General features: G+C 42.9%; 1 protein-coding gene across 1 annotated transcript in view; it reads right to left on the bottom strand.

The window, feature by feature from the left end:
• Positions 1-236: 236 nt before the first annotated feature.
• Positions 237-23,843, bottom strand: part of fbp2 (fructose-1,6-bisphosphatase 2) — a 61,448-nt gene continuing 37,841 nt past the window's right edge. Inside the window, exons 4-9 of the mRNA XM_055918668.1 lie at positions 23,834-23,843; positions 21,086-21,094; positions 12,608-12,748; positions 11,859-11,996; positions 6,472-6,591; positions 237-463 (exon numbers count right to left, since the gene is read on the bottom strand). The exon at positions 23,834-23,843 is cut by the window's right edge and continues 83 nt beyond it. Coding sequence (XP_055774643.1) covers positions 278-463; positions 6,472-6,591; positions 11,859-11,996; positions 12,608-12,748; positions 21,086-21,094; positions 23,834-23,843 — 604 coding nt within the window. The 3' untranslated portion in view covers positions 237-277. The remainder of the gene's footprint in view (positions 464-6,471; positions 6,592-11,858; positions 11,997-12,607; positions 12,749-21,085; positions 21,095-23,833) is intronic.

Below are 23,843 nucleotides of genomic sequence, written 5' to 3'. Positions count from 1 at the left end.
TGCTCTCTAGAGTATGACGTGAGCCTAAATAAGGAGGAAGGAAACGGCATGAGACAAACAGCTGTCAGAGTTCTGGTTCTAGTAGAGGTGAGGATAGGGTTCCATGAATAGGAAGAGTGGAATATCTGAATGCTGAAATATGGGCCCTGGTCAAAAGCAGTGCGCTATATAAAGAAGAGGGTGCCATTTGCTCTTCTTGCCGATGGACAGAATTGTAGTTACTCATGTTTTTTTGTTGTTGTTGGTATTTATCTTTTATTCAAGTTTTGTTGTTGTTCTACTTGTGCTTCTTGACAAAGTCCAGGTACTCGTTGACGTCATCAGGAGAACCCACAATAAACGGAACTCGCTGGTGGATGTTGGTTGGAACCACGTCTAGGACACGCCCTTCTCCCGTAGTCGCCACGCCTCCACACTGCTCGATCAGGAAGGCGATGGGGTTGCACTCGTACAGCAAACGCAGCTAGGGAAGGGAGAGGAATACACACACCAAGATTAGGGGAATGTGAAGGAGTGATACACCGCTTCTTAACTGGACTAGCCATTTATACCTTTCATTACTTTCCTTCCCCATAGCCAGAGAGCCCTGGGCCCGGTTTCCCCATAGCCAGAGAGCCCTGGGCCCGTTTTCCCCATAGCCAGAGAGCCCTGAGCCCGTTTTCCCCATAGCCAGAGAGCCCTGGGCCCGGTTTCCCCATAGCCAGAGAGACCTGGGCCCGTTTTCCCCATAGCCAGAGAGCTCTGGGCCCGTTTTCCCCATAGCCAGAAAGACCTGGGCCCTGTTTCCCCATAGCCAGAGAGACCTGGGCCCGGTTTCCCCATAGCCAGAGAGACCTGGGCCCTGTTTCCCCATAGCCAGAGAGACCTGGGCCCTGTTTCCCCATAGCCAGAGAGACCTGGGCCCTGTTTCTCATAGCCGGAGAGACCTGGGCCCTGTTTCCCCATAGCCAGAGAGCCCTGGGCCCGTTTTCCCCATAGCCGGAGAGCCCTGGGCCCGTTTCCCCCATAGCCAGAGAGACCTGGGCCCGTTTCCCCCATAGCCAGAGAGACCTGGGCCCGGTTTCCCCATAGCCAGAGAGACCTGGGCCCTGTTTCCCCATAGCCAGAGAGACCTGGGCCCTGTTTCTCATAGCCGGAGAGACCTGGGCCCTGTTTCCCCATAGCCAGAGAGCCCTGGGCCCGTTTCCCCCATAGCCAGAGAGACCTGGGCCCGTTTCCCCCATAGCCAGAGAGACATGGGCCCTGTTTCCCCATAGCCAGAGAGCCCTGGGCCCGTTTTCCCCATAGCCAGAGAGACCTGGGCCCGGTTTCCCATAGCCAGAGAGACCTGGGCCCGGTTTCCCCATAGCCGGAGAGCCTCTACAACACTATTACTACAGCTGTAATGGTATTACTACAGCTATAATGGTATTACTACAGCTGTAATGGTATTACTACAGCTATAATGGTATTACTACAGCTATAATGGTATTACTACAGCTATAATGGTATTACTACAGCTATAATGGTATTACTACAGCTATAATGATATTACTACAGCTATAATGGTATTACTACAGCTATAATGATATTACTACAGCTGTAATGGTATTACTACAGCTATAATGGTATTACTACAGCTATAATGGTATTACTACAGCTGTAATGGTATTACTACAGCTATAATGGTATTACTACAGCTGTAATGGTATTACTACAGCTATAATGGTATTACTACAGCTATAATGGTATTACTACAGCTGTAATGGTATTACTACAGCTATAATGGTATTACTACAGCTATAATGGTATTACTACAGCTGTAATGGTATTACTACAGCTATAATGGTATTACTACAGCTATAATGGTATTACTACAGCTATAATGGTATTACTACAGCTATAATGGTATTACTACAGCTATAATGGTATTACTACAGCTATAATGGTATTACTACAGCTATAATGGTATTACTACAGCTATAATGGTATTACTACAGCTGTAATGGTATTACTACAGCTATAATGGTATTACTACAGCAATAATGGTATTACTACAGCTGTAATGGTATTACTACAGCTATAATATATTACTACAGCTATAATGGTATTACTACAGCTATAATGGTATTACTACAGCTGTAATGGTATTACTACAGCTATAATGGTATTACTACAGCTATAATGGTATTACTACAGCTATAATGGTATTACTACAGCTGTAATGGTATTACTACAGCTGTAATGGTATTACTACAGCTATAATGGTATTACTACAGCTGTAATGGTATTACCACAGCTGTAACATAATTACTACAGATGTAACGGTATTACCACAGCTGTAACGGTATTACCACAGCTGTAATGGTATTACTACAGCTATAATGGTATTACTACAGCTGTAATGGTATTACTACAGCTATAATATATTACTACAGCTATAATGATATTACTACAGCTATAATGGTATTACTACAGCTGTAATGGTATTACTACAGCTGTAATGGTATTACTACAGCTGTAATGGTATTACTACAGCTGTAATGGTATTACTACAGCTGTAATGGTATTACTACAGCTGTAATGGTATTACTACAGCTGTAATGGTATTACTACAGCTGTAATGGTATTACTACAGCTGTAATGGTATTACTACAGCTGTAATGGTATTACTACAGCTGTAATGGTATTACTACAGCTATAATGGTATTACTACAGCTGTAATGGTATTACTACAGCTGTAATGGTATTACTACAGCTATAATGGTATTACTACAGCTGTAATGGTATTACTACAGCTGTAACATAATTACCACAGCTATAATGATATTACTACAGCTGTAATGGTATTACTACAGCTATAATGGTATTACTACAGCTATAATGGTATTACTACAGCTGTAATGGTATTACTACAGCTATAATGGTATTACTACAGCTGTAATGGTATTACTACAGCTATAATGGTATTACTACAGCTATAATGGTATTACTACAGCTGTAATGGTATTACTACAGCTATAATGGTATTACTACAGCTATAATGGTATTACTACAGCTGTAATGGTATTACTACAGCTATAATGGTATTACTACAGCTATAATGGTATTACTACAGCTATAATGGTATTACTACAGCTATAATGGTATTACTACAGCTATAATGGTATTACTACAGCTGTAATGGTATTACTACAGCTATAATGGTATTACTACAGCTATAATGGTATTACTACAGCTATAATGGTATTACTACAGCAATAATGGTATTACTACAGCTATAATGGTATTACTACAGCTGTAATATATTACTACAGCTATAATGGTATTACTACAGCTATAATGGTATTACTACAGCAATAATGGTATTACTACAGCTATAATGATATTACTACAGCTATAATGGTATTACTACAGCTATAATGGTATTACTACAGCTATAATGGTATTACTACAGCTGTAATGGTATTACTACAGCTGTAATGGTATTACTACAGCTGTAATGGTATTACTACAGCTATAATGGTATTACTACAGCTGTAATGGTATTACCACAGCTGTAACATAATTACTACAGATGTAACGGTATTACCACAGCTGTAATGGTATTACCACAGCTGTAATGGTATTACCACAGCTGTAATGGTATTACTACAGCTGTAATGGTATTACCACAGCTGTAATGGTATTACTACAGCTGTAATGGTATTACTACAGCTATAATGGTATTACTACAGCTGTAATGGTATTACTACAGCTATAATGGTATTACTACAGCTATAATGATATTACTACAGCTATAATGGTATTACTACAGCTATAATGGTATTACTACAGCTATAATGGTATTACTACAGCTGTAATGGTATTACTACAGCTGTAATGGTATTACTACAGCTATAATGGTATTACTACAGCTGTAATGGTATTACCACAGCTGTAACATAATTACTACAGATGTAACGGTATTACCACAGCTGTAATGGTATTACCACAGCTGTAATGGTATTACCACAGCTGTAATGGTATTACTACAGCTGTAATGGTATTACCACAGCTGTAATGGTATTACTACAGCTGTAATGGTATTACCACAGCTATAATGGTATTACTACAGCTGTAATGGTATTACTACAGCTGTAATGGTATTACTACAGCTGTAATGGTATTACTACAGCTATAATGGTATTACTACAGCTATAATGATATTACTACAGCTATATCCTCACATGGTCTCTCCTATCATTGCTATGCGGATGACACTCAACTACTTCCCCCCTTCTAACACCCAGGTGGCGAGACGCATCTCTGCGTGCCTGGCAGATATCTCAGCTTGGATGTCGGCCCACCACCTCAAGCTCAACCTCGACAAGAAGGAGCTGCTCTTCCTCCCAGGGAAAGGCCTGCCCGCTTAAAGACCTCTTCCTCCCAGAGAAGGCCTGCCCGCTTAAAGACCTCTACATCCCAGAGAAGGCCTGCCCGCTTAAAGACCTCTACATCCCAGAGAAGGCCTGCCCGCTTAAAGACCTCTACATCCCAGAGAAGGCCTGCCCGCTTAAAGACCTCTACATCCCAGAGAAGGCCTGCCCGCTTAAAGACCTCTACATCCCAGATAAGGCCTGCCTGCTTAAAGACCTCTACATCCCAGAGAAGGCCTGCCCGCTTAAAGACCTCTACATCCCAGAGAAGGCCTGCCCGCTTAAAGACCTCTACATCCCAGAGAAGGCCTGCCCGCTTAAAGACCTCTACATCCCAGAGAAGGCCTGCCCGCTTAAAGACCTCTACATCCCAGAGAAGGCCTGCCCGCTTAAAGACCTCTACATCCCAGAGAAGGCCTGCCCGCTTAAAGACCTCTACATCCCAGAGAAGGCCTGCCCGCTTAAAGATCTCTACATCCCAGAGAAGGCCTGCCCGCTTAAAGACCTCTACATCCCAGAGAAGGCCTGCCCGCTTAAAGACCTCTACATCCCAGAGAAGGCCTGCCCGCTTAAAGACCTCTACATCCCAGAGAAGGCCTGCCCGCTTAAAGACCTCTACATCCCAGAGAAGGCCTGCCCGCTTAAAGACCTCTACATCCCAGAGAAGGCCTGCCCGCTTAAAGACCTCTACATCCCAGAGAAGGCCTGCCCGCTTAAAGACCTCTACATCCCAGAGAAGGCCTGCCCGCTTAAAGACCTCTACATCCCAGAGAAGGCCTGCCCGCTTAAAGACCTCTACATCCCAGAGAAGGCCTGCCCGCTTAAAGACCTCTACATCCCAGAGAAGGCCTGCCCGCTTAAAGACCTCTACATCCCAGAGAAGGCCTGCCCGCTTAAAGATCTCTACATCACGGTTGACAACTCCACAGTGTCGCCCTCCCAGAGTACAAAGAACCTCAGCGTGACCCTGGACAGCACCCTGTCGTTCTCTGCAAACGTCAAAGCAGTGACCCGCTCCTGCAGGTTCATGCAGGTTCATGCAGGTTCATGCAGGTTCATGCAGGTTCATGCAGGTTCATGCAGGTTCATGCAGGTTCATGCAGGTTCATGCAGGTTCATGCAGGTTCATGCAGGTTCATGCAGGTTCATGCAGGTTCATGCAGGTTCATGCTCCACAACATCCGTAGAGTACGACCTTCCCTCACACAGGAAGTGGCGCAGGTCCTAATCCAGGCACCTGTCGTCTGGACTACTGCAACTCACTGTTGGCTGGGCTCGCCGCTTGTGCCATCAAACCCCTGCAACTTATTGAGAACACTGCAGCCAACCCTAGTTTTGAACCTTCCCATGTTCTCTCATGTCACCCCGCTCCTCCACACACTCCACCCCCTCCTCACACTAGCAGACACTCCTCCTGACTCTGGATAAGAGAGTGTCAGCTAAATGACTCTAGATGAGAGTGTCTCCTAAATGACTCTGGATAAGAGAGTGTCTGCTAAATGACTCTGGATAAGAGAGTGTCTGCTAAATGACTCTGGATGAGAGAGTGTCTGCTAAATGACTCTGGATAAGAGAGTGTCAGCTAAATGACTCTGGATGAGAGAGTGTCTGCTAAATGACTCTGGATAAGAGAGCGTCTGCTAAATGACTCTGGATAAGAGAGTGTCAGCTAAATGACTCTGGATAAGAGAGTGTCAGCTAAATGACTCTGGATAAGAGAGTGTCTCCTAAATGACTCTGGATAAGAGAGCGTCTGCTAAATGACTCTGGATAAGAGAGTGTCTGCTAAATGACTCTGGATGAGAGTGTCTGCAAAATGACTCTGGATGAGAGAGCGTCTGCTAAATGACTCTGGATGAGAGAGTGTCTGCTAAATGACTCTGGATGAGAGAGCGTCTGCAAAATGACTCTGGATGAGAGAGCGTCTGCTAAATGACTCTGGATGAGAGAGTGTCTGCTAAATGACTCTGGATAAGAGAGTGTTAAACCTACCTAGCCCTTGGGGCTCTTCTTGTTGATAGGGTTAGGGCTAAAGGTCAGGAGTTAGGGGTTAGAGGTCAAGGGTTAAACCTACCTTTCCCTTAGGGCTCTTTTCATTGGCAGGGTACATGAAGATCCCTCCATATGCGATGGTGCGATGGACGTCTGCCACCATAGATCCCACGTACCTCGCTCCGTAGGGGGCGCTACCGTCCTATAGGGGCAGAGACAACGCCATCAGACACTGAACTCACTCTTATCACCATACACTGTTATCAAAACAACTTTGATTGATACCTTCACATCCATATCTGTTTTCTCAGAGCCGTAGATGAAGCTACTACAGTAGCAAACAACAGGAGGCTATGCACAGCTACACAGCAAATTAGCAAGTGTTAAAATCTCAGTGTTAACTGAGTGTTGATTCTAGTGGGGTTAACACCAGTGGTATCAACACTGCGTGGTGTTCTTGTTAATCGACTGTGTTGAGTTAATTTCCGTTAACTCTCGGAGTGAAAAAATATGTTGAAGGGCCTCTTTATCATATTTCCCAGGATGCTTTGTTGCAGGTTGATTTTTAGAATGTTTCTGCATGCACATTGATTCATTAATCTTATACTATACAAAGAATAATAACTTAAATGTTTCTAATCCAATCTGTAAGGGGTTGGACGTATTGCACCTGTTACTAAGATGGTCCAGTTTACATAGTTTAGGTAATTTATTGGTTGTCAAGTCCTTCACGACAGCAGTCAGGCTGAATGCCGGTGGTGGGGGATACAATATTCCAATTGTTGGATATCCTCCCTCTGGCTGGATTGTGACTTGCAGGTCTGATGAGTCAGGATTTTCAGAACACGATGTTGAGGACAACTGGGCCATAACTAAAGGCCTTCTGAAATGTATAATGTACAGTCACAACAGGTTAAATTTCAATTAAAATACATTCGCTTAGGCAGTCACTTGGTGAAGGATCCATTGCTGAAATTGTATTAATGTAACAACTATGTCTCTGTCACTAACAAACATGGTCATGGGTGGACATCTCTCACATTCACTTGAAAAGCCTGCTGGGAAATATGCAATTTTGGTATTTTATTAAGATCCCCATTAGCTGTTGCAAAAGCAGCAGCTACTCTTCCTGGGGGTTCCACACAGAACATGACACATAATACAGAACATCATTAGACAAGAACAGCTCAAGGACAGAACTACATACATTTTAAAAGCCACACGTAGCCTACATATCAATGCATACACACACAAACTATCTAGGTCCAATAGGGGAGAGGCATTGTGCCGCGAGGTGTTTATTGGTGGAGACAGTGTTTCCTAGCCTCAGTGCAGTGGGCAGATGGGAGAACATTTACATTTACATTTAAGTCATTTAGCAGACGCTCTTATCCAGAGCGACTTACAAATTGGAAAGTTCATACATATTCATCCTGGTCCCCCTGTGGGAATTGAACCCACAACTCTGGTGTTGCAAGCGCCATGCTCTACCAACTGAGCCACACGGCTGTTATTCTCCATGGACTTTACAGTGTTTCCTATCCTCAGTGCAGTGGGCAGCTGGGAGGAGGTGCTCTTATTCTCCATGGACTTTACAGTGCAAATTTCTGTTTGAAAAAGCTAGCCTTTGCTTTCCTAACTGACTGTGTATATTGGTTCCTAACTTCCCTGAATGCATATCGCGGGGGCTATTCGATGCTAATGCGGTACGCCACAGGATGTTTTTGTGCTGGTCAAGGGCAGTCAAGTCTGGGGTGAAACAAGGGCTATATCTGTTCTTAGTTCTACATTTTTTAGATGGGGCATGCTTATTTAAGATGGAGAGGAAAGCACTTTTAAAGAATAACCAGGCATCCTCTACTGACGGGATGAGGTCAATATCCTTCCAGGATACTCAGGCCTGGTCGATTAGAAAGGCCTGCTCGCTGAAGTGTTTTTCGGAGCGTTTGACAGTGATGAGGGGTGGTCAATTGACCGTGGACCCTTTACGCACGCAGGCAATGAGGCAGTGATCGCTGAGATCCTGGTTGAAGACAGCAGAGGTGTATTTAGAGGGCAGGTTGGTCAGGATGATATCTATGAGGGTGCCCGTGTTTACAGATTTAGGGTTGTACCTGGTAGGTTCCTTGATAATTTGTGTGAGATTAATTAAGGGCATCTATCTTAGATTGTGGGACAGACGGGGTGTTAAGCATATCCCAGTTTAGGATATGACCTAACAGTACAAACTCTGAAGAGAAATGGGGGGCAATCAATTCACATATGGTGTCCAGGGCACAGCTGGGGGCAGAAGGTGGTCTATAACAAGCGGCAACAGTGAGAGACTTGTTTCTGGAAAGGAGGAATTTTAAAAGTAGAAGCTCAAACTGTTTGGACACAGACCTGGATAGTAAGACAGAACACTGTAGGATACCTCTGCAGTAGAATGTAACTTTGCCACCTTTGGAAGTTCTATCTTGACGGAAAATGTTGTAGTTGAGGATGGACATTTCTGAATTTTTGGTGGCCTTCCTAAGTCAGGATTCAGACACGGCAAGGACATCAGGGTTGGTGGAGTGTGCTAAAGCATTGAGTAAAACAAACTTAGGGAGGAGGCTTCTGATGTTAACATGCATGAAACCAAGGCTTTTACGGTTACAGAAGTCAACAAATGAGAGCACCTGGGGAATAGGTGTGGTACTGGGGGCTACAGGGCCTGGGTTAACCTCTACATCACCAGAGGAGGAGTAGGATAAGGGTATGGCTAAAGGCTATAAGAACTGGTCGTCTAGTGCGTTGTGAACAGAGATTAAAAGGAGCAGATTTCTCGGTAGAAAAGATTCAGGGCATAATGTACAGACAAGAGTATGGTAGGATGTGAGTACAGTGAAGGTAAACCTAGACGTTGAGTGACGATGAGAGAGATTGTTTAATTTCACCGTAGAGCCCCCAGTCCCGCTCAACATGCCTTCGATTGCTTTTTTGTCCCACCCCCCCACACATGCGGAGACCTCACCTAGCTTAACTGGTGCCTCCAGAGAAACAATATGTACTAACTGAGACAGCAGTAGACAAGGCATATTGACATTAGAGAATCACGGGTGTTGATCAGGAGAGCTAAGACAACAACGGGTAAATGGCGATGAATGGGCAGAGAGGGTCAGTTAAGTATGCACATGACCTGAGTTTGAGGCTGGGGCCAGGCAGCAGGCTGTTAGCCAGCCTGCCAGTTTAGTGGAGCCTGCCACTAGCATAGTCAGTGTAGTCAGCTCAGCCATCCCCATTGAGACCGTGTCTGTGCCTCGACCTAGGTTGGGCAAAACTAAACATGGCGGTGTTCGCCTTAGCAATCTCACTAGGATAAAGACCTCCTCCACTCCTGTCATTACTGAAAGAGATTGTGATATCTCACATCTCAAAATAGGGCTACTTAATGTTAGATAGTTCACTTCAAAGACAGTTATAGTCAATGAACTAATCTCTGATCATAATCTTGATGTGATTGGCCTGAAACATTGTTTAAGTCTATTTACTGTTAAATGAGGCCTCTCCTCCTGCTTACATAAGTGACCATATCCCCCGCGCATCCCTTAAAGACGGAGGTGTTGCTAACATTTACGACAGCAAATGTCAATTTACAACAAACAAAAACTACAGCATTTGCGTCTTTTGAGCTTCTAGTCATGAAATCTATGCAGGCTACTCAATAACATTTTATAGGTACTGTTTACAGGCCTCCTGGGCCGTATACAACGTTCCTCACTGAGTTCCCTGAAATCCTGTCGGACCTTGTAGTCATGGCAGATAAAATTCAAATTTTTGGTGATTTTAATATTCACATGGAAAAGTCCACCGACCCACTCGAAAAAGCTTTCGGAGCCATCATCGACTCAGTGGGTTTTGTCCAACATTTATTAAGTTTGCAATCGCAACAAATAATTTGCTTAGACCCCAACCAAGGATTATCTAAAGCCGTGCTACTCGATCCTATTCCTACTAAACTACTGAAAGAGCTGCTTCCTGTGCTTGGCCCTCCTATGTTGAACACAATGAACGCCTCCCTATCCACCGGATGTGTACCAAACTCACTAAAAGTGGCAGTGATAAAGCCTCTCTTGAAAAAGCCAAACCCAGACCCAGAAAATATGAAACACTATCGGCCTAAATCGAATCTCCCGTTCCTCTCATAATGTTTAGAAAAAACTGTTGCACAGCAACTCGCTGCCTTCCTGAAGACAAGCAATGTATACGAAACGCTTCAGTCTGGTTTTAGACCCCATCATAGCACCGAGACTGCCCTCGTGAAGTTGGTGAATGACCTTTTAATGGCGTCAGACCAAGGCTCTGCATCTGTCCTCGTGCTCCTGGACCGTTTCTTTTGACACCATTGATCACAACATTATTTTGGAGAGATTGGAAACCCAAATTGGTCTACACGGACAAGTTCTGGCCTGGTTTAGATCTTATCTGTCGGAAAGATATCAGTTTGTCTCTGTGGATTGTTTGTCCTCTGACAAATCAACTGTAAGTTTCGGTGTTCCTCAAGGCTCCGTTTTAGGACCACTATTGTTTTCACTATATATTTTACCTTTTGGTGATGTCATTTGGAAACATGTTAACTTTCACTGCTATGCAGACGATACACAGCTGTACATTTAGATGAAACATGGTGAAGCCCCAAAATTGCCCTCCCTGGAAGCCTGTGTTTCAGACATAAGGAAGTGGATGGCGGCAAATGTTTTACTTTTAAACTCGGACAAAACAGAGATGCTAGTTCTAGGTCCCAAGAAACAAAGGTTGTAAAGTCGTCTCAAATAAAACTGTGAAGGACCTCGGCGTTACTCTGGACCCTGATCTCTCTTTTGACGAACATATCAAGACTGTTTCAAGGACAGCTTTTCTCCATCTTCGTAACATTGCAAAAATCTGTCGTGCCATCTTCACAACTTTCTTGGTGAGCTTGAACATGATAGTTTGTTGGTGATGTGGACGCCAAGGAACTTGAAACTCTCGACCCGCACCACTACAGCCTCCTCGATGTGAATGGGTTTGTGTTCGGCCCCCTTTTACCTGTAGTATGAGTTAGTGAGAGGTACCGCGAGGTGAGAGTAACTGACTACTGGACTCACTGTCAGCAAGAATACATAAGGCTAGTGTGTTTAATGGGGAAATGGAAGATCACTAAAAGTTATGTGTGGTTCCAAAACTCAAGGTGTCAGGTGATGATCACGTTTGTGTGTGTGTGTGTCTGTCTGTCTGTCTGTCTGTCTGTCTGTCTGTCTTGTGTGTGTGTTGTGTGTCTGTCTGTCTGTCTGTCTGTCTGTCTGTCTGTCTGTCTGTCTGTGTGTGTGTGTGTCTTGTGTCTTGTGTGTTGTGTGTTGTGTGTTGTGTGTTGTGTGTTGTGTGTTGTGTCTGTGTCTGTGTCTGTGTCTGTGTCTGTGTCTGTGTCTGTGTGTCTGTGTGTGTGTGTGTGTGTGTGTGTGTGTGTACCTCTGGGTATTTCTTGTGCTTCAGGTACTCGTTGATGGATGGGTGCATGTATTTGGCATATCCCTCGTTCAGACTGTAGATCTTTCCTTTGGGCTTGATCTTCACATTTTTCTCTGTCAGGATAAACTCTCCAATCGCCTGGAAACCAAACAACACAGTTAAGGACATTCACTTGTTATTTTACCGACACTGGCCTTTACCGACACTGGCCTCTGTCTCGTTGATGTCTCCTGTCCCTGTCCTCTGTCCCTGTCCTCTGTCACTGTCCTCTGTCACTGTCCTCTGTCTCTGTCACTGTCCTCTGTCCCTGTCCTCTGTCACTGTCCTCTGTCACTGTACTCTGTCACTGTACTCTGTCCCTGTCCTCTGTCCCTGTCCTCTGTCCCTGTCCTCTGTCACTGTCCTCTGTCTGTCTTTTTACTCTGTTTCTCTTCTGTCTCTGACCTCTCTGTCCCTGTCCTCTCTATGTCCTCTGTCTCTGTCCTCTCTATGTCCTCTGTCTCTGTCCTCTCTGTGTCCTCTGTCTCTGTCCTCTCTGTCCCTGTCCTCTGTCTCTGTCCTCTCTGTCTCTGTCCTCTCTATGTCCTCTGTCTCTGTCCTCTGCCTCTGTCTCTGTCCTCTGTCCTCTATCTCTGTCCTCGATAGTCTGAGTAAACGCTGTTGCTCAGGGTGGGTGGTGGATTGCCCTGCGCTAAGTAAACTCCTGTAAATGAACTTTGAATATGGGGCTATTACTTCCACAAACTCACAGGGTCCAGCATAAAGAAGTTGAGGCCCTGTCCGGTGGAGAGGGCAACCAAGGTGGCGCTACCATAGAGCGCGTATCCCGCGGCAACAATCTTGCTGCCAGGCTGCAACGCATCCTTCTCTGTGGCGTCATTCGTTGATGTCTGACAAAAATAGACATTGTATCATATTAGTGGATATTCACACTACTCTCAGGGCAAGTCTGCCGGAATTGACAATCACTGACTTTTAGTAGCAGGTTAGGAGAATTACGTTAAGGTTAGGAGAATTAGGTTAAGGTTAGGAGAATTAATGTGTCAGGTTAGGAGAATTAACGTGTCAGGTTAGGAGAATTAGGTTAAGGTTAGGAGAATTAATGTGTCAGGTTAGGAGAATTAGGTTAAGGTTAGGAGAATTAACGTGTCAGGTTAGGAGAATTAGGGTAAGGTTAGGAGAATTAATGTGTCAGGTTAGGAGAATTAATGTGTCAGGTTAGGAGAATTAGGTTAAGGTTAGGAGAATTAACGTGTCAGGTTAGGAGAATTAGGTTAAGAATATTCCTCCCTGATAGAGCTATACACACTGGATATAACATGCTAACATGGGTCATCTGAATATTCCTCCCTGATAGAGCTATACATACTGGATATAACATGCTAACATGCTAACATGGGTCATCTGAATATTCCTCCCTGATAGAGCTATACACACTGGATATAACATGCTAACATGCTAACATGGGTCATCTGAATATTCCTCCCTGATAGAGCTCTACACACTGGATATAACATGCTAACATGCTAACATGGGTCATCTGAATATTCCTCCCTGATAGAGCTATACACACTGGATATAACATGCTAACATGCTAACATGGGTCATCTGAATATTCCTCCCTGATAGAGCTCTACACACTGGATATAACATGCTAACATGCTAACATGGGTCATCTGAATATTCCTCCCTGATAGAGCTATACATACTGGATATAACATGCTAACATGGGTCATCTGAATATTCCTCCCTGATAGAGCTATACATACTGGATATAACATGCTAACATGGGTCATCTGAATATTCCTCCCTGATAGAGCTCTACACACTGGATATAACATGCTAACATGCTAACATGGGTCATCTGAATATTCCTCCCTGATAGAGCTATACACACTGGATATAACATGCTAACATGGGTCATCTGAATATTCCTCCCTGATAGAGCTATACACACTGGATATAACATGCTAACATGGGTCATCTGAATATTCCTCCCTGATAGAGCTCTACACACTGGATATAACATGCTAACATGCTAACATGGGTCATCTGAATATTCCTCCCTGATAGAGCTCTACACACTGGATATAACATGCTAACATGGGTCATCTGAATATTCCTCCCTGATAGAGCTCTACACACTGGATATAACATGCTAACATGGGTCATCTGAATATTCCTCCCTGATAGAGCTATACACACTGGATATAACATGCTAACATGGGTCATCTGAATATTCCTCCCTGATAGAGCTCTACACACTGGATATAACATGCTAACATGCTAACATGGGTCATCTGAATATTCCTCCCTGATAGAGCTATACATACTGGATATAACATGCTAACATGCTAACATGGGTCATCTGAATATTCCTCCCTGATAGAGCTATACATACTGGATATAACATGCTAACATGCTAACATGGGTCATCTGAATATTCCTCCCTGATAGAGCTATACACACTGGATATAACATGCTAACATGGGTCATCTGAATATTCCTCCCTGATAGAGCTATACACACTGGATATAACATGCTAACATGCTAACATGGGTCATCTGAATATTCCTCCCTGATAGAGCTATACACACTGGATATAACATGCTAACATGCTAACATGGGTCATCTGAATATTCCTCCCTGATAGAGCTATACACACTGGATATAACATGCTAACATGGGTCATCTGAATATTCCTCCCTGATAGAGCTATACACACTGGATATAACATGCTAACATGCTAACATGGGTCATCTGAATATTCCCCCCTGATAGAGCTATACACACTGGATATAACATGCTAACATGCTAACATGGGTCATCTGAATATTCCTCCCTGATAGAGCTCTACACACTGGATATAACATGCTAACATGGGTCATCTGAATATTCCTCCCTGATAGAGCTATACACACTGGATATAACATGCTAACATGCTAACATGGGTCATCTGAATATTCCTCCCTGATAGAGCTATACACACTGGATATAACATGCTAACATGGGTCATCTGAATATTCCTCCCTGATAGAGCTATACACACTGGATATAACATGCTAACATGGGTCATCTGAATATTCCTCCCTGATAGAGCTATACATACTGGATATAACATGCTAACATGCTAACATGGGTCATCTGAATATTCCCCCCTGATAGAGCTATACACACTGGATATAACATGCTAACATGGGTCATCTGAATATTCCTCCCTGATAGAGCTATACACACTGGATATAACATGCTAACATGCTAACATGGGTCATCTGAATATTCCTCCCTGATAGAGCTATACATACTGGATATAACATGCTAACATGCTAACATGGGTCATCTGAATATTCCCCCCTGATAGAGCTATACACACTGGATATAACATGCTAACATGGGTCATCTGAATATTCCTCCCTGATAGAGCTATACATACTGGATATAACATGCTAACATGCTAACATGGGTCATCTGAATATTCCTCCCTGATAGAGCTATACACACTGGATATAACATTCTAACATGCTAACATGGGTCATCTGAATATTCCTCCCTGATAGAGCTATACATACTGGATATAACATGCTAACATGCTAACATGGGTCATCTGAATATTCCTCCCTGATAGAGCTATACACACTGGATATAACATGCTAACATGGGTCATCTGAATATTCCTCCCTGATAGAGCTATACATACTGGATATAACATGCTAACATGCTAACATGGGTCATCTGAATATTCCTCCCTGATAGAGCTATACACACTGGATATAACATGCTAACATGGGTCATCTGAATATTCCTCCCTGATAGAGCTATACACACTGGATATAACATGCTAACATGGGTCATCTGAATATTCCTCCCTGATAGAGCTATACACACTGGATATAACATGCTAACATGCTAACATGGGTCATCTGAATATTCCTCCCTGATAGAGCTATACATACTGGATATAACATGCTAACATGGGTCATCTGAATATTCCTCCCTGATAGAGCTATACACACTGGATATAACATGCTAACATGGGTCATCTGAATATTCCTCCCTGATAGAGCTATACACACTGGATATAACATGCTAACATGCTAACATGGGTCATCTGAATATTCCTCCCTGATAGAGCTATACATACTGGATATAACATGCTAACATGGGTCATCTGAATATTCCTCCCTGATAGAGCTATACACACTGGATATAACATGCTAACATGGGTCATCTGAATATTCCTCCCTGATAGAGCTCTACACACTGGATATAACATGCTAACATGGGTCATCTGAATATTCCTCCCTGATAGAGCTATACACACTGGATATAACATGCTAACATGCTAACATGGGTCATCTGAATATTCCTCCCTGATAGAGCTATACACACTGGATATAACATGCTAACATGCTAACATGGGTCATCTGAATATTCCTCCCTGATAGAGCTATACATACTGGATATAACATGCTAACATGCTAACATGGGTCATCTGAATATTCCTCCCTGATAGAGCTATACACACTGGATATAACATGCTAACATGGGTCATCTGAATATTCCTCCCTGATAGAGCTATACATACTGGATATAACATGCTAACATGCTAACATGGGTCATCTGAATATTCCTCCCTGATAGAGCTATACACACTGGATATAACATTCTAACATGCTAACATGGGTCATCTGAATATTCCTCCCTGATAGAGCTATACATACTGGATATAACATGCTAACATGCTAACATGGGTCATCTGAATATTCCTCCCTGATAGAGCTATACACACTGGATATAACATGCTAACATGGGTCATCTGAATATTCCTCCCTGATAGAGCTATACATACTGGATATAACATGCTAACATGCTAACATGGGTCATCTGAATATTCCTCCCTGATAGAGCTATACACACTGGATATAACATGCTAACATGGGTCATCTGAATATTCCTCCCTGATAGAGCTATACACACTGGATATAACATGCTAACATGCTAACATGGGTCATCTGAATATTCCTCCCTGATAGAGCTATACACACTGGATATAACATGCTAACATGGGTCATCTGAATATTCCTCCCTGATAGAGCTATACACACTGGATATAACATGCTAACATGGGTCATCTGAATATTCCTCCCTGATAGAGCTATACACACTGGATATAACATGCTAACATGCTAACATGGGTCATCTGAATATTCCCCCCTGATAGAGCTATACACACTGGATATAACATGCTAACATGGGTCATCTGAATATTCCTCCCTGATAGAGCTATACACACTGGATATAACATGCTAACATGCTAACATGGGTCATCTGAATATTCCTCCCTGATAGAGCTATACACACTGGATATAACATGCTAACATGCTAACATGGGTCATCTGAATATTCCCCCCTGATAGAGCTATACACACTGGATATAACATGCTAACATGGGTCATCTGAATATTCCTCCCTGATAGAGCTATACACACTGGATATAACATGCTAACATGCTAACATGGGTCATCTGAATATTCCCCCCTGATAGAGCTATACACACTGGATATAACATGCTAACATGGGTCATCTGAATATTCCTCCCTGATAGAGCTATACACACTGGATATAACATGCTAACATGCTAACATGGGTCATCTGAATATTCCCCCCTGATAGAGCTATACACACTGGATATAACATGCTAACATGGGTCATCTGAATATTCCTCCCTGATAGAGCTATACACACTGGATATAACATGCTAACATGCTAACATGGTTAAGCTGAATATCCCCCTGGATAGAACATGCTAACATGCTAACATGGTTAAGCTGAATATCCCCCTGGATGGAACATGCTAACATACTAACATGGTTAAGCTGAATATCCCCCTGGATATAACATGCTAACATGCTAACATGGTTAAGCTGAATATCCCCCTGGATAGAACATGCTAACATGGTTAAGCTGAATATCCCCCTGGATAGAACATGCTAACATGCTAACATGGTTAAGCTGAATATCCCCCTGGATAGAACATGCTAACATGGTTAAGCTGAATATCCCCCTGGATAGAACATGCTAACATGGTTAAGCTGAATATCCCCCTGGATAGAACATGCTAACATGGTTAAGCTGAATATCCCCCTGGATATAACATGCTAACATGGTTAAGCTGAATATCCCCCTGGATAGAACATGCTAACATGCTAACATGGTTAAGCTGAATATCCCCCTGGATAGAACATGCTAACATGCTAACATGGTTAAGCTGAATATCCCCCTGGATATAACATACTAACATGGTTAAGCTGAATATCCCCCTGGATAGAACATGCTAACATGGTTAAGCTGAATATCCCCCTGGATAGAACATGCTAACATGCTAACATGGTTAAGCTGAATATCCCCCTGGATAGAACATGCTAACATGCTAACATGGTTAAGCTGAATATCCCCCTGGATATAACATGCTAACATGCTAACATGGTTAAGCTGAATATCCCCCTGGATATAACATGCTAACATGGTTAAGCTGAATATCCCCCTGGATATAACATGCTAACATGCTAACATGGTTAAGCTGAATATCCCCCTGGATAGAACATGCTAACATGCTAACATGGTTAAGCTGAATATCCCCCTGGATGGAACATGCTAACATACTAACATGGTTAAGCTGAATATCCCCCTGGATAGAACATGCTAACATGCTAACATGGTTAAGTTGAATATCCCCCTGGATAGAACATGCTAACATGGTTAAGCTGAATATCCCCCTGGATAGAACATGCTAACATGCTAACATGGTTAAGCTGAATATCCCCCTGGATAGAACATGCTAACATGGTTAAGCTGAATATCCCCCTGGATAGAACATGCTAACATGCTAACATGGTTAAGCTGAATATCCCCCTGGATAGAACATGCTAACATGCTAACATGGTTAAGCTGAATATCCCCCTGGATATAACATACTAACATGGTTAAGCTGAATATCCCCCTGGATAGAACATGCTAACATGGTTAAGCTGAATATCCCCCTGGATAGAACATGCTAACATGCTAACATGGTTAAGCTGAATATCCCCCTGGATAGAACATGCTAACATGCTAACATGGTTAAGCTGAATATCCCCCTGGATAGAACATGCTAACATGCTAACATGGTTAAGCTGAATATCCCCCTGGATAGAACATGCTAACATGCTAACATGGTTAAGCTGAATATCCCCCTGGATAGAACATGCTAACATGCTAACATGGTTAAGCTGAATATCCCCCTGGATAGAACATGCTAACATGCTAACATGGTTAAACTGAATATCCCCCTGGATAGAACATGCTAACATGCTAACATGGTTAAGCTGAATATCCCCCTGGATAGAACATGCTAACATGCTAACATGGTTAAGCTGAATATCCCCCTGGATATAACATGCTAACATGCTAACATGGTTAAGCTGAATATCCCCCTGGATATAACATGCTAACATGGTTAAGCTGAATATCCCCCTGGATATAACATGCTAACATGCTAACATGGTTAAGCTGAATATCCCCCTGGATAGAACATGCTAACATGCTAACATGGTTAAGCTGAATATCCCCCTGGATGGAACATGCTAACATACTAACATGGTTAAGCTGAATATCCCCCTGGATAGAACATGCTAACATGCTAACATGGTTAAGTTGAATATCCCCCTGGATAGAACATGCTAACATGGTTAAGCTGAATATCCCCCTGGATAGAACATGCTAACATGCTAACATGGTTAAGCTGAATATCCCCCTGGATAGAACATGCTAACATGGTTAAGCTGAATATCCCCCTGGATAGAACATGCTAACATGCTAACATGGTTAAGCTGAATATCCCCCTGGATAGAACATGCTAACATGCTAACATGGTTAAGCTGAATATCCCCCTGGATATAACATACTAACATGGTTAAGCTGAATATCCCCCTGGATAGAACATGCTAACATGGTTAAGCTGAATATCCCCCTGGATAGAACATGCTAACATGCTAACATGGTTAAGCTGAATATCCCCCTGGATAGAACATGCTAACATGCTAACATGGTTAAGCTGAATATCCCCCTGGATAGAACATGCTAACATGCTAACATGGTTAAGCTGAATATCCCCCTGGATAGAACATGCTAACATGCTAACATGGTTAAACTGAATATCCCCCTGGATAGAACATGCTAACATGCTAACATGGTTAAGCTGAATATCCCCCTGGATAGAACATGCTAACATGGTTAAGCTGAATATCCCCCTGGATATAACATGCTAACATGCTAACATGGTTAAGCTGAATATCCCCCTGGATAGAACATGCTAACATGCTAACATGGTTAAGCTGAATATCACATGCTAACTTGAGTCAGTGAAATATAATCTACTACTACCATAAAATAAAGTATTTGGGTAAATGTTGAGCGTGATATGATTGTTGCATGTCAGATCTGTGGGACAACAGCACCCTCTATTGTTGGCTATTGTAACTGCAGTCTTCTAAGCCTGCCGGAGCTGGAGCATGGACGGATCCTTCATCTGTTGTGGCTCCTTCATCTCAACCACAGCTTGGACTGAATTTCTCTGTCAATTATTCATGTCTTACTTCTACGTGTCCTATATGATACTAAGAATCATGTAGTTAGTGTCTAATGTCTAAAGAATGTGTCAATCCTCGTGTCTAATGTCTTGTCTCACCCTGATCTGTTTCACCTGTCTTGTGCTTGTCTCCACCCCCCTCCAGGTGTCTCCCATTTGTCCACATGATCTCCTGTGTATTAATACCTACGTTTTTTGTTTGTCTGTTCCAAGTTCGTCTTGTCCCGCCAAGTCCTACCAGCGTCCTTCCCTTCCCTTCCTTCCCTTCCCTTCCCTCCCTCCCTTGTCCCGCCAAGTCCTACCAGCGTGTAAGTTCTGACCTTTCTGCCTGTTCTGATCCTGATCCTGCCTGACTCTGATTTGGATTACGCCCCTTTGCCTGTCTTGACTTGCCTGCCCCTTGTACTATTATAAACTCTGAGACTCGTACTATCCACCTCCTGTGTCTGCATCTGAGTCTTAGCCTGAGTCCTAAAGAACGTGTCCATGCTAGTGTCTAATGTCTAAGGAATGTGTCAATCCTAGCTTTAACAGTTCCATAAATTATTTCCATAGCTTAGCTGGTGCATATGATCAGGCTGGCGATCAGTGGGGCAGTTACCTCGTCAATCTGGAGAGGCACATGGAGAGAGGCACAAAGACACACGTCAGAGAACAGACACAGACCGAGTGCATATGAACAGCAACAGATTTACCCATACTAAATTGCCACAGCATGAATTGAACGTCACAATTACACTACACTTCTGTTAGGCATATCTGTTTCTACACTTCTGCTACTCGGCGTACACATCACGGACAAACTGAAATGGTCCACCCACACAGACAGCGTGGTGAAGCAGACGCAACAGCGCCTCTTCAACCTCAGGAGGCTGAAGAAATTTGGCTTGTCACCTAAAACCCTCACAAACTTCTACAGATGCACAATTGAGAGCATTCTGTCGGGCTGTATCACAGTCTGGTATGGCAATTGCACCGCCCACAACCGCAAGGCTCTCCAGAGGGTGGTGAGGTCTGCACAACGCATCACCGGAGGAAAACTACCTGCCCTCCAGGACACCTACACCACCCGATGTCACAGGAAGGCCATAAAGATCATCAAGGACAACAACCATCCGAGCCACTGCCTGTTCACCCCGCTATCATCCAGAAGGCGAGGTCAGTACAGGTGCATCAAAGCAGGGACCGAGAGACTGAAAAACAGCTTCTATCTCAAAGCCATCAGACTGTTAAATAGCCATCACTAGCACAGAGAGGCTGCTGCCTACACACAGACTTGAAATCATTGTCCACTCTAACAAATGGACCACTAGTCACTTTATTAATGCCACTTTAATAATGATTAATAATGATCACTTTAATAATTACATATCTTGCACTACTCATCCCAGATGTATATACTGTATGTTATACCATCTATTGCATCTCATCTATGCTGCTAGGTCAGGGCCCATCCATATGTGTATATGTACATATTCTTATTCCATCTCTTTACACTTGTGTGTATTAGGTAGTTGTTGTGGAATTGTTAGATTACTTGTTAGAATATTACTGCACTTGTCGGAACTAGAAGCACAAGCATTTCGCTACACTCGCATTAACATCTGCTAACCATGTGTATGTGACCATTAACATCTGCTAACCATGTGTATGTGACCAATAACATCTGCTAACCATGTGACCAATAACATCTGCTAACCATGTGACCAATAACATCTGCTAACCATGTGTATGTGACCATTAACATCTGCTAACCATGTGACCAATAACATCTGCTAACCATGTGACCAATAACATCTGCTAACCATGTGACCAATAACATCTGCTAACCATGTGTATGTGACCAATAACATCTGCTAACCATGTGTATGTGACCAATAACATCTGTTAACCATGTGACCAATAACATCTGCTAACCATGTGACCAATAACATCTGCTAACCATGTGTATGTGACCATTAACATCTGCTAACCATGTGTATGTGACCAATAACATCTGCTAACCATGTGACCAATAACATCTGCTAACCATGTGACCAATAACATCTGCTAACCATGTGACCAATAACATCTGCTAACCATGTGTATGTGACCATTAACATCTGCTAACCATGTGACCAATAACATCTGCTAACCATGTGACCAATAACATCTGCTAACCATGTGTATGTGGCCATTAACATCTGCTAACCATGTGACCAATAACATCTGCTAACCATGTGTATGTGACCAATAACATCTGCTAACCATGTGACCAATACCATCTGATAACCATGTGTATGTGACCAATAACATCTGCTAACCATGTGACCAATAACATCTGCTAACCATGTGTATGTGACCAATAACATCTGCTAACCATGTGACCAATACCATCTGATAACCATGTGTATGTGACCATTAACATCTGCTAACCATGTGACCAATAACATCTGCTAACCATGTGTATGTGACCAATAACATCTGCTAACCATGTGACCAATAACATCTGCTAACCATGTGTATGTGACCAATAACATCTGCCAACCATGTGACCAATAACATCTGCTAACCATGTGTATGTGACCAATAACATCTGCTAACCATGTGACCAATAACATCTGCTAACCATGTGACCAATAACATCTGCTAACCATGTGTATGTGACCAATAACATCTGCTAACCATGTGTATGTGACCAATAACATCTGCTAACCATGTGTATGTGACCAATAACATCTGCTAACCATGTGACCAATAACATCTGCTAACCATGTGTATGTGACCAATAACATCTGCTAACCATGTGTATGTGGCCAATAACATCTGATAACCAGGTGTGTGTAACCAGTAACATCTGCTAACCATGTGACCAATAACATCTGCTAACCATGTGACCAATACCATCTGCTAACCATGTGTATGTGGCCAATAACATCTGTTAACCAGGTGTGTGTAACCAGTAACATCTGCTAACCATGTGACCAATAACATCTGCTAACCATGTGACCAATACCATCTGCTAACCATGTGTATGTGGCCAATAACATCTGTTAACCAGGTGTGTGTAACCAATACCATCTGCTAACCATGTGTATGTGGCCAATAACATCTGTTAACCATGTGTATGTGACCATTAACATCTGCTAACCATGTGTATGTGACCATTAACATCTGCTAACCATGTGACCAATAACATCTGCTAACCACGTGTGTGTGACCTATGAGATTTGTTTTGATCTGTTTCTACACTTCTGTCAGGTATATATGTTACTTAAAAAGTATTTCCATACTGTACAGTTGAACACACAATGTCTAAAAAAGATTTCACGTGTTGACATGCTGTGCAGTGTACTACAGACACACTCACCCTTTTGTAG

Source organism: Salvelinus fontinalis, chromosome 4 (genome assembly GCF_029448725.1).
Source record: "Salvelinus fontinalis isolate EN_2023a chromosome 4, ASM2944872v1, whole genome shotgun sequence".
Taxonomy (NCBI): domain Eukaryota; kingdom Metazoa; phylum Chordata; class Actinopteri; order Salmoniformes; family Salmonidae; genus Salvelinus; species Salvelinus fontinalis.
This window is presented reverse-complemented; position numbering and strand designations above follow the sequence as displayed.